Source organism: Centruroides sculpturatus, unplaced genomic scaffold (assembly GCF_000671375.1).
Source record: "Centruroides sculpturatus isolate CEXI.00-Female unplaced genomic scaffold, Cexi_2.0 scaffold28, whole genome shotgun sequence".
NCBI classification, from domain to species: Eukaryota; Metazoa; Arthropoda; class Arachnida; order Scorpiones; family Buthidae; genus Centruroides; species Centruroides sculpturatus.
The window spans coordinates 538,593-550,725 of record NW_019384448.1 but is presented as its reverse complement, the minus strand read 5'-3'; the positions used below and the strand labels follow the sequence as shown (position 1 = coordinate 550,725).

The window sequence follows — 12,133 nt, the reverse complement described above, 5'->3', positions numbered from 1 at the left end:
TAGAATAAATGTTTTATCGATTTTGGATCAGTGATTGCACTTATGTTGTAATCATGATATCAATGACCATGTGACATTCATGCTCAATGAGGAAATTTCCTTTAAGTTGCATTTTTAAATATTTTGGCAAATGGAGTATTTTAAACTTCATTAAATTTAAAATGTAAACTTTAAAATAAGAAAGCCACATTGTGTTACTTCTATAACAAGTTTTTAAAAAAAATTTTACCATAGTGACCACATGATGTTCTACTATAGTCTATTATATATTCTATTATTTCACTCGGAAATAATGATCTAACGAGTCTGTTATTTAGAAAGTGTTATCACTGATCTAACTAATGTACATACAATTAATCTTTGTTTTATCAACATAGAATTAAAAAGATTTGCTATTTTGTCAAAAAAAAAGGTGTCTAGGGGAAAGCATAAGAGTAAAATTGGTCAGGTAAATTCTACATCTAAAACAATAAAAGCAACTGAGATCCCTGAAGGCTGTGAAGTCTGACTTAAGCAATATCAAGTAAGAATGGCTTTGTCAAGGGCTGCAGAAAATGTTTTGTAGTGCAGTAGTGAAATGTTTTGTAGTGCATCACAATGTCAGGCTTGACTTGAAGCTCTTCTCAATTTTTCAATCTCTACTTTCTCATAAATACTATTCCATCATGCTTGATGGGAGAATTTCTAGTTAAATAAGAATTTTTCATTACAAAGGCAAATTACTAATTGTCATTATTTTAAAAAGTTTTAAATATTTCATATGTTAATTTGAAATATGATTATTGTGTTTAGTAAACACCAAAGTTCAGTTCAAAAAGTTCCCAAAAAGGAGTTATTATTTGTAAACAGAATACTATATTTATAATTAATTGATGCAAGTGTAAACTTGTCGAGACTTATTTTATAGGGTGTTCATGCCTAGCCCCATCAGACTCTCTTTTATTCCCAAATTTAAAAATGATATTAAAGGCACTTGTTGGCAGTTAGATCAAGTGAAATGTTTTGTAGTGCAGTAGTTAGAATCGAAGAATACCAGTTTCTACCAGAAGGGCTTAAAAGGTGGGGATGCCATATGTAAAAATGTTTTAACTTAATGGTACACATATTGAAAAATAAATTGATAAATTCAATTTGCTGTCTTTTTATTTTTATTTTCTAGCTACTTTTTGAATGCCATGTATATTTCCAAAATATGAATTAGAAAATGAATTTGCTTTATCCTTGGATCAAGCACATTTTACTAACTATTCTTTGGAAATATATATAATTTATTTATTAAAATTTAAAAAAAACTACTACATTCATTAGTGATTTTGTAAAATATAAAAATGAAAGATTTACAGTTTTAAAACTTAAAACAAATATTAAATGTAGTCTATTCTAACAAAATATTTTAATTATTTTTGAAGTAAAATGATATTTAAAAATAAAAAGTTAACTTTTAAATTGTGTTAAAAATATTAAATTAACACAAATTAATTAAACACTTATGATTATATTTTTAGAACTTTACTTCCTTGGAAAACAAAAGAAACAAAAGAGCAGATTTCACCTGAGGATGATCAAGGAGAATCTCGATGTCCTTCTGCATGTTCTGCCAATAGTAGACATAGTGAAGAATGTGTGGCTAGTTCTACAACTGCTTTAATATTAGAAAATAGGCCCACGTAAGTAGTAATAAATGAAGAAAGTATATCGGAATACAGTATGCAATAGTTAAATCTTGAACACGCATGCCACCTTCATATTTCTCAATAATCTCTTTTTTCAGTTCCATTGTGATTCTAATCATTTTTTTTAGTTTTCTGTTGCTTTTCATTTGCCTTTTTGCACTTCATGATTAATAAAAATAATAAAATTTTACTTACAAATTAAAATCAGAAGAAATTTAGCAAAGTTATAAACCGTGGCACTGCGAACATCTAGTCTGGCCTAGTACACCAATAGTGCTACTTGTTCATAGATGGCGCGTATAATTGAATTAAGTTGTATACCGAACGAAAGTCGTATACCGAGCAAAATTTGTTTCGTCCAAACAGGATGTATTCCTAATTGGACATATTCTAAAGCAGACATATACCGAGGTACCACTGTATTATAATTTGATATATATTTTTTCCTCTTTTATAATGAACTTAAGATTTGTTCTATAATAATTAAAAGAATACATTTAATTTTAAATTTGAACTTTTTAAATTAACATAAAACTGTGAGAATGTTCTTTAGAAGTATCCTATAATAGATTGCAAACAGAAATTTATATTTTTCTGAAACTATTCTATTGAATTTCATTGTCCAACATATTTCTGGAAAGTTGCTGTCTAATCATGACATAAACAGAAATAGTTGTTTCAATATTATGAATAATTGTCATTAAGATAAACTAAATAAATAGATACTATTCAACTTATCTTGATTAATAAGTAGAAGTATCTAACTATAATGCAAATGTTAATATTTGGAAAATATCAGAATTATAAATTTTTTAAGTTTATAATATTGTGATGCTGCAATATTTTTGATATCATTTGAGAGTTTTTACTGCAATCATTGTAGAATGAGTGAATGACTAGAAAAATGAAAGATTGCTTCATTTAAGGAAATTGTTATAAATGAAATTATAGCTTAATCTTTCATTAAGAAAAAATTCTACTAATTATAATGAGTGTTTGATGATTTGATTAACCATATTAAATTGATAAAATATATATTTTTATCCATGTGTTAGATTTTTCTTTTTTACATAACTGGTCAGATTTTCATAGATATGTTTTCTCTTCTCAATAGGGAGGATAGTTATAATATATATATTATAACTGTGAATAAAAGTGATATGTTTCAGAATCAGCTATTGTATTGCATTCTAATTTCAAATGTAATCATTACAGGGGTTTTCATATGTGTATTTAAAGTTTTAAATATTTAAAATTTCTTGTGCTTGTGCTTATTATATATATAGAACAGTATATTTAATTTATTAATGCATTAATGCAGTTTGTTAATTTAAATTTAAAGATGATTTATATTTTATGGCTGTTCAGTATTATTAAAATTTCAAAATAGTACAGATTAAAAACGTAGAGTAGATTTTTAAAATTTAATTACAATATGCATGATGATTAAGATGATCAAGTTTCAATAGACTAAATGACTAATGAGTTTTTGGCTGTTATCATGCTGGATTTAAGTAGTTTAGAAATTTGATACCGTAATAATTTTTATTTATGGTAATGCAACATATTTTATTCTTTGCCAAATCTGGATTTTTGTAAATTTAAAAACTGCTGGTGCTGAAATGATCATATTTTATAAAATAAAAAAAATTACTTCATTCTTTAAAGAGAATTTGTATAATAAAGAATAATCATTTTATCAAAAGATGAATTTGCATTGTTAATTCCTTTAGTTTTGAACATAATACTTTTGAACTTAGTATTAAATTAAATTTTATCATTAGGGTGTCCCTAGAATTGCATTACATGATAAGCTAATCATGAAATGCAAATAATAATTGAAAATATTCTAATTCATGCATCATTGTATATTTAAAACATTAAATAACCTGAAGATGGTTGCCTAAAACTTCAGAAAATATTTGTTCTTTGTTGTAATTAATTACTTTATGCTGGAGTTTGGATATATTGTGTAAGTCTTATCATTAAACTAATCGTATTATATGAGCTAATTATTAAAATTAGGAAGAACAGAAAGTGAAGTTGATATTTATTTTTTTGAAATTGAAACTGTATCAATTATTAAATTTTTATTTTGGCTTTAAACTTATTTATTTTTATTTTTAAAAAATAGTTTAACATGCACCTAAGTAAATACATCAATGTGTAATTTCAACAAAACTAGTTTTGTATGAGTTATGTGCATAGAAATAGCTTCAAGAAAAGACAACAAAATTACTATTTAACTTTTAAATCTTTTATGTTAAAATAAATGTTTATGAAATTAAAATTATGAAGTGTCAGTATGAAGGAGTTTATGCCAGGAATTGTAATTTGGCTCAGAGTATTTGGTGCCCAAATCATGCGTACATAAAATAAACCAGACTTGTAGGTAGTCAGGAGACTGAGAATCAGATCAAAAGAAAATACAAAATGCTGAGACTGTTTCTACAAACAGGCACAAGTGAGAGATTTGCGTATGCATTGCTTGCACTCTGAGACAGTCTCGTCCTAAAAATGGCTTCACCATTTTACTTCTTTCTTTTATTCATATTTATTTATGCTATTGGAAACTTTGCAAAAATAAAATAAAAATACAGTGGTACCTCAGTATACGAAATTAATCCGTTCCGAAACTGAGATCTTATCATGAAAATGTCGTAAGGTGGATCATCTTTTCCCATACGATTACATGTAAAACCAAATAATTCGTTCCAACGTGAAAAACATACTCAAATTAAAGCCAAGTAATACATTTAAAAAAATAACTGTAGTAAGAAAAACAAATGAAAAATGCGAACTAATGTAACGTCGTATGGTGAGTTTTTGTTCGTATCGTGGAGCAAAAATATGTTCGAATTTCATGTCGTATCCTGAAAATTTCGTATGCTGGGGCGTTCGTAACCTGAGGTACCACTGTATACTGTAAATCAAATGAGTGGACATTTAAATATAGCATCAATAGAATGAAAATAAAAGCAATTCGATAAAAAATTGAGATGTGATTTCAGGAGAGTTGTGGAATATGAACTTGTAAATTGAGATCAAACTACAATGCCACTTGCTCTTTATGAGCTTCATTAGAGTATTCATATCCAATATAATTTAAAATTATTATGATTATTTTTTCTTAAAACTGTCTATGTTCAAGAATTTCTGATTAATACATATAGCTTTAATATCACAAACTTTTATTTTAGATATGAAATGTAATTCAAGGTAATGAAAGGTGGACATGTGCCTTTTTTTGCCTTTTGTTGTTAGTATTTTTAGTACAAGAAATATTGAATGAGTGAATCTTGAGTAAGAATTTTGGAATGAATTTTTCCAAAATAAAAGTTTTGTAATTTGATGCTTTCTTATAACAATACTTAATTCTTAAACTATAAATTTTTCTTTTTATATATCATAAAAAATCATTATGTTCTGTAAAATGGAAAGTAGTTTAGCATTTTCAGATTTAAAACTTTTAGTTTTGTATGATACTAACAATTAAGTAATTTTTTCAACTAAATTTCTATATATTCTGATTATAGATTTTAAAATATATATTTTTTTGTCAGCTATTTAATTTTTTTATGGAATATTTAAACTTACCTAAAATGAAATAAGTTTATATAAATAAGCTACATAAAGCATTCTTGGGTTTTTTCAATAAAGTATTTGTAATGACAGTATAATTGTGAGATATATCATGATGAGATTCATTTTTCATTTCAATTTTATTTAGATTTATTTACACTTTTGTGAATTATTTTTCTAGTAATCTTCCTGCAAAACATCCTGAAGAGGAAAGTCGACACAAGTTGGAATATGAAGAAATGGTTAAAGCTGCAAGGAAAAAAGGTAATTCAAAATTGGTTGAGTTGCAGTAAGTTTACAGTTTGGTTAAATTGGCAGTCTTCTGAAGTGTCAGCCAAGTTCTATAGACAATAATGTAAATTTATTTTGGTTAACTCAAAACTATAACATGCATTAACACATTTGCCATGTCTCAGTTACCTAATGTTAATGCTTGTTTTTTACTACAGACAAGTTGACTTTCTAACAAATTATAATTTAATAATCACTCTGATATAAATTGAGATAACTTTTGTTTTAGACAAAACTTATGTCAATTTAGACAGGCTTTTCTATGGTTAATAAAAAAACAAATGTGTTATTTCAATAGTAAATGAAAATAATTCTCTAATGATGTCACAATCAAAATAAAGTATATTTTAATATAATTATTCATGTGAAAGTATTGCAGTCATGCATACAAAATGGTGGTTTGTTAATGGAAATCTATTTGGCTTCTTGTCAAGCTAGTTACATTTTGTAAACATTTTCTTGTAACAGAAATGAAAGAAAATTTTTTTTTCTGCTTTACTAGACTTAAACTTTTTCTCATCTTCTCTCTAGACTACGATTTTCAAGAAAATCTTTCTGGTGGCTGTAAAAATAGTTCACATCATTTGACTAGACTAGTTGGTAGTTACATAAATGGCTATAGGATATAGCTAGTGGCTACAAATAAATTTAAGGAAATGAAATTTTAAAATGCTTATAAACAATTGTTTCTCTTATCATTGACTCTCTCTTTTATAAAAGGCTATATAATAATTATACTGCATATAAATTAATTTTTAATGTTGAAATTCAATAAAATACTTTGATATTTATGAAAAAATTTTCCAGTAGCCATATAGAAATATCATAGTGGTTGCATTTGAAAGCCACTGCTTTCAGACAAAAGGCAGCATCAAAGTTTTAAGTTTTATTGTGTTTACATTTGGTCCATTGTTGTTGGTGAAACAAAGGGTTGTTAATTAATTATTGGCATCTTTGATCCTAAGTGCAGCCAGTTAGCTAAGAACAAAAGCAATTTTGTGAAAGTTACACTTATTCTTGACCGTGAAGATTGTGATCAAACTTTTTCATTTCTTTTTAGTGAAAATAAAAATTAGCATACAAAAATTAACTACTCTAAGAGAAAAATGTGAAATTATAATAAATTTTAAAAATTCCACAACTCTACAGACTGAGTTTGCTAATAAAAACATTGACAGATTGATATTTTTAGGAATGCTGAAATAAAAAAGTTGTTTCCTAATGTACCATGGAACTGTCTCTAAAGAAACAAAAGAAATCACTGTATGAAGACATCAAGGATCCCTATACAGTGATTATGTTCTTATTTCTAGTGCCATTTTAAAAGAAAAGGTTTAGAAATTGCTAAAGGGTTGAAAATTAATGAATTTAATGACCATCTTTATTTTCATTCCAACCAATTTCCAACCATTTTTCATTCTCATTAAGAATGAAAGATGATTGGAACAATTTAAAGTTTGTCATGGTGTGACTTTTAAAAAGTGTGTGTGGGGGAAAAAACTTGTTAATGACAACAATATTAAAATATAGAAATAAACAGTCTTTCAAGAGGTTAAAATATTATACAAATCAAATGACATTTTCAATCAGGAAAAAACAGCATCATTCAAAAAATGTTTTAAGTATTAGCAAATTGTTTTACACATGTGGGGTTTATTTTATCAGAATTTCAGGAGGATGAAGATCTGGTTAATGATGAGTTTATCACATCAGATGATATACTGAAATGATGTAAATAATTGAAAAAATTTAAGAGATATTGATGCTGTAAACTTTTCAGTTTGAAGACCAAATTTCACATAAGTTATAGGTAGATGAGCCATAAATATATTGTTTATTCATATGTATAGTAAAAGTAAGCCTGTTTCTATCATTTATAAGTGATGTGTCAAATATGTTTGCAGGCTAGATTTGGCAGTCTTAGTTTGGGCACCACTGCCACAGAGTATACCCAAATAGACAAGTGCCTAGATGTTAGCTCAATTGAAGAAATTCAGGATATCATTGCAAAATTTCAGAGCTACAAACACAAAGTGAGTGTCGAGGAAGAGAAGGAAAATGAAATACAAACTCTGAATATAACTAAAACTGAGACCCTTAAGGCATTGCAGATCATTTTGGATTATAAGTCCAGTATAGAATTAACATTTTTTTGGGATTTAACTGTTATCAAATACAGAATTGAAAAGACTTCATCTTCCAAGCAAAGAGAACCCATTTTTCTCTTTGAGATTAATTACTGAAAGAAAACTGTTAGCTTTGTTGGAATGGAAACTACATTGTTTGAATTTTTATTTTTATGTTTGTATTTGTACTGTAAGTTTATTTCACTTTCAATGAAGTCGTATTTACTTAATTGATAACATAAATCAATAGATTACATTGTTTTACATTTGGTTCCATGTAAATTGAATAAAGAATAAAAGTAAATCATCTTTTGTTAACTTGCTAATCATACAGTGAACCTGTAATGAAATTAATTCATTTTGCAGAGAGATTTACAAGTGAAACCCTTTATAATATGTAAATGGCTTAATCTGTTCTATACCTAAAAAGTACTCAACAAGTAAAAACAAGTATTAAAAAAATAACATAAAATCTTACAAAGTTATAATATGAATACAGGCATAATATGCTATATATTAAATTTATATAAAAGATAAAAAATACACAAGAATTTCACTACATAGGCTGAAATATCGCCCATGCAAAAAGTATAATTAAAACTAGTTTTATCATATGAACACTGAGAAATGTGCATTTAAGCTTTTTTATTAGAAATTTGTTATATTTTTCCATTAGTTGAATATATTACGATCTATATGGCCTATTTTGTTAGCCAGGTTTTTTTTTATTTTTTTGTTAGTTGATCCAACTGTTAAGCACAGGGATCCATTGTAATCATTCATACATAATAATAATAATAACAATCATTTTAATTTCAAAATTGCATTATCTTCTGTTTTAATTGAGAACTAATATCACAACATTTTAATCTGAAAAAGCTGCTGCTGTTATTTTCTTATCACTTCAGTTTACTCAACACATCAGATAAGTCAGTTTTTCAGATCACATGGGGTGTCAACTTCATTTGTTGTTTGTACTCTTTTTTGTTATTTTTGCAATTTATTTCCTGTACACACACATACACATACAAATTAATTCTAATATATCATTCAAATTAACATATGTTATTTAGTAAATCTAGTCATTAATATAATAAAAACTGAGGTTTTAATATGATTTGTTATTTACTAATTTTCTGAGAAATCTGATTAGATAAACACTCCAAATATTTTAAAATTAGTTTATTGGTTTTTTAGATGATGTTTGTTTACTGTACTTAAATAAAAACCAAAGTTTAAGTTTTTATTTAATTTAATTGTTAAAATAAAAAATAGTATATTTTAAGAGTAAAATATAGTAATTTATGTAAAATAACAATTAAAATTTAATGTAATAAAATGAAATAAATTGAGTTAAAATAAAATAAACAAAAAAGTATTAAAAAAATAAATACAGGTTTAGGATAATGATAGATTTTTTTTAAGTTTCTTGTATCTGAAAGTTAGAAAATATTATTGTATTAAAATAATTTTTTCATTTAACAACAAAGTTTTTTTAAAATTTTAAATAGTTCAACTTCACTACTGATAGATGTATTGTTCCTGTTTTATTTCAGGATTGACTTATTTTTTGCTTGATGCAACTAACAGGATGACAGTGTTCTTTAATCTTTGTTTTCAACAATTGTGTAGGAAGCTATATAAAATATTTTTTTTCTTAAGTCTTTGAGTAGATTCTACTTTGAACAGTAGAATCTACTCAATGTACTACCTTACTGTAATAGTACTTTCAGGTGTTAATCTATAAGTAGTCTCTTAGTAAAGTTATTGTGACAAAAGTTGCAAGCTTTTAGCCTTTATTCTGAATGTTATACTTCTATTATAATTTTTTCTTCTTTATCTTCTTTTATAACTATTTATTAATTCAACAGTAGTCACCAGAGATGCAGTACTTATAAGGGAATATTACATTTGATGCCTTGGATTTTTTGAGCTATTGCCATTGTCTAAGCTACTACTAAATAAATACACTGGAAAACATAAGTGCCTTTAATATAAATATTACTAAAAACTGTTCTGCAGAAAACAAATTTTACTTTTTGTATAACTAATATACAATGGAACCTCGCTTAACAAGCACCTTGCATAACAAGCAAAACAAATTGTAAAAAAATTACACATTTAGCAAGCAATGCTTTGCATAATGAGTGACAAGGAGAGGGGAAGTCCTGCAAGCATTCACCATCAGTCTGTGTTCAGCACTTGTTCCGCTAGTATTTTAGTGTTGGTTGCGATCACACATTTTTCCAAACTATGACATATTCACACATATTACATAAACATCGACAATCATAGCCTGTTATATAATAAACACGTCAAACAATATGCCATATTCTTGGGCTATGTAAAGGCTATAATTAAATATTAGAAATTAATTAATTTGACTAGAGGTAGGCAGTTATGCTGCCATCTTGTACTAAATTTAATGACCAGTTCAAATTAAATTTTTTAAATGTCTAAATTAAAAATTAATTATTTATAATTATTAAATTTAATACGAGATGGCAGCATAACTGCCTACCTCTAGTCAAATTAATTAATTTTTAATATTTGATTATAGCCTTTACATAACCTAAGAATTTGGCATATTGTTTGGCATGTTTATCAGACATATTATCTGTAATTTTTTTTTGTTTTCTGCAAATCGAATTCACATTTCAGGTTGGTTCATTCCGTGCTAGAAGAAAAGATAAAGATGATTCACGCTCCTTAATAATGTGTATTGTATAATTTTCTTTGAATAAATGTTATACATAAAATATTTGAGTATTTTTATTGGCATTGAACGCATTATTGTATTTTACATCAATTTCTGTGGGAAAAACAGTTTCACATTACAAGTAAGATTCTGGAATGAATTATGCTCATTAAGTGAGGTTCCACTGTATATTTTTGTAAAATCTGTGTATAATCATGTGAACAGTGATAATCATATAGTTTGTTTTGTATTTAGAAACATTGATTGTAATTTAGTTTTCAGTATAGTTTTCCATATCTCTCTACTTTTAAATTATTTTATTGTTTACAAATTTTTGTTGTAGAGATCTTTTATGAGACAGAGAAGAAAGAAATATATAGATTACACTTATTTTTCATAATATAAAAGTAATTAAATATTAAACATAAAAAAATAATTTAAAAAATATAGCATATATATAAATGCCATATATAAAATTAGCAAATTTTACTGGACTTAATAAATTAGTTTTATACATACATCATTGTAGCAATGTATTTCATCATATTTTATGATTTGTTTTATATATTGTAAATAGTGCTTACTTCATTTGTAAGTACAAATAACAAGCTGACTGCTAGTTTTAATCACTTAACTTTTGTTTTCACAAGTAAAATTTGACAACAGATTGAATGTTCTCTTATATGAGGTTCAAATAACATAACTGGCATTTTCAAGTGAAATTTTCTGACTGTTTACTTAGCAAGATGTTCACTTAATTGAAGTATTTGCTGAGAGAGGTTTTACTTTTACAAATGTTTTTGTAATATATAATGAGCAATTGGTAACAATTGGCTTCACAGAAGGGATGGTAAAATGTTATAAGTAAAACATGTAATTTTATAGATTACTTTATAGTTACTGTTATTTGATGGCTTATAAAACATGCTTGCCCTGTGTCTTAGAAACTGAATGTGGCAATACACGATATCAGTAATGAATCTGAAAATAAACTTGTTTCTTCTTTTAACTGAAAATTATGAATTAACATGACTTGATGCAATGAAATTTAAATCTATTTCAAATACTTAAGTATTCATTCTGCAATATTAAGAAAGAAGTTGAAATTAAAAAAAAAAAAGTTATAAAAATTGAACATCAGTTGCACTTTTACCATTTTAAAGAAAATATGTTAGTAATGAATCTGAAAATAAACTTGTTTCTTCTTTTAACTGAAAATTATGAATTAACATGACTTGATGCAATGAAATTTAAATCTATTTCAAATACTTAAGTATTCATTCTGCAATATTAAGAAAGAAGTTGAAATTAAAAAAAAAAAAGTTATAAAAATTGAACATCAGTTGCACTTTTACCATTTTAAAGAAAATATGTTAGTGAAACATTGCTTTTCTTAAAATTTTCTTATTTTTTCATTTTTTACTTTTTCAGCTATTATATAATAGAGGAAAGTATGGCAATCATCAAAAATTATCTCCAAGATTTTTACATTTTTGTTTTTGGGAGCCCTGTAACATTTTTATATTTATCAATTAATTTTTATTTAATACTAGCTTACCCGTCGCGCATTGCTGCGATCTCAGAAGAAAGGAAATTCAAGCAAACTCGTTATGATAAAATTCAATTTACATTTTATTATTTTTATTGAAACTTATTATTATTATTCATTTTCATGGGAAAAACATTTCAAAGTGTCGTTTCAATTCTATTTATTTATTGGAGTGTTTGTGGATACACGATATTTTTTGTTTTTCCCTCTGGTG

General features: G+C 26.1%; 1 protein-coding gene across 1 annotated transcript in view; it reads left to right on the top strand.

Moving 5' to 3' along the window:
• The window catches only part of LOC111620480 (TBC1 domain family member 12-like), a 111,138-nt gene that overhangs the window by 27,638 nt on the left and 71,367 nt on the right, over positions 1-12,133 (top strand). The window contains exons 3-4 of the mRNA XM_023362399.1: positions 1,506-1,667; positions 5,437-5,519. Coding sequence (XP_023218167.1) covers positions 1,506-1,667; positions 5,437-5,519 — 245 coding nt within the window. The remainder of the gene's footprint in view (positions 1-1,505; positions 1,668-5,436; positions 5,520-12,133) is intronic.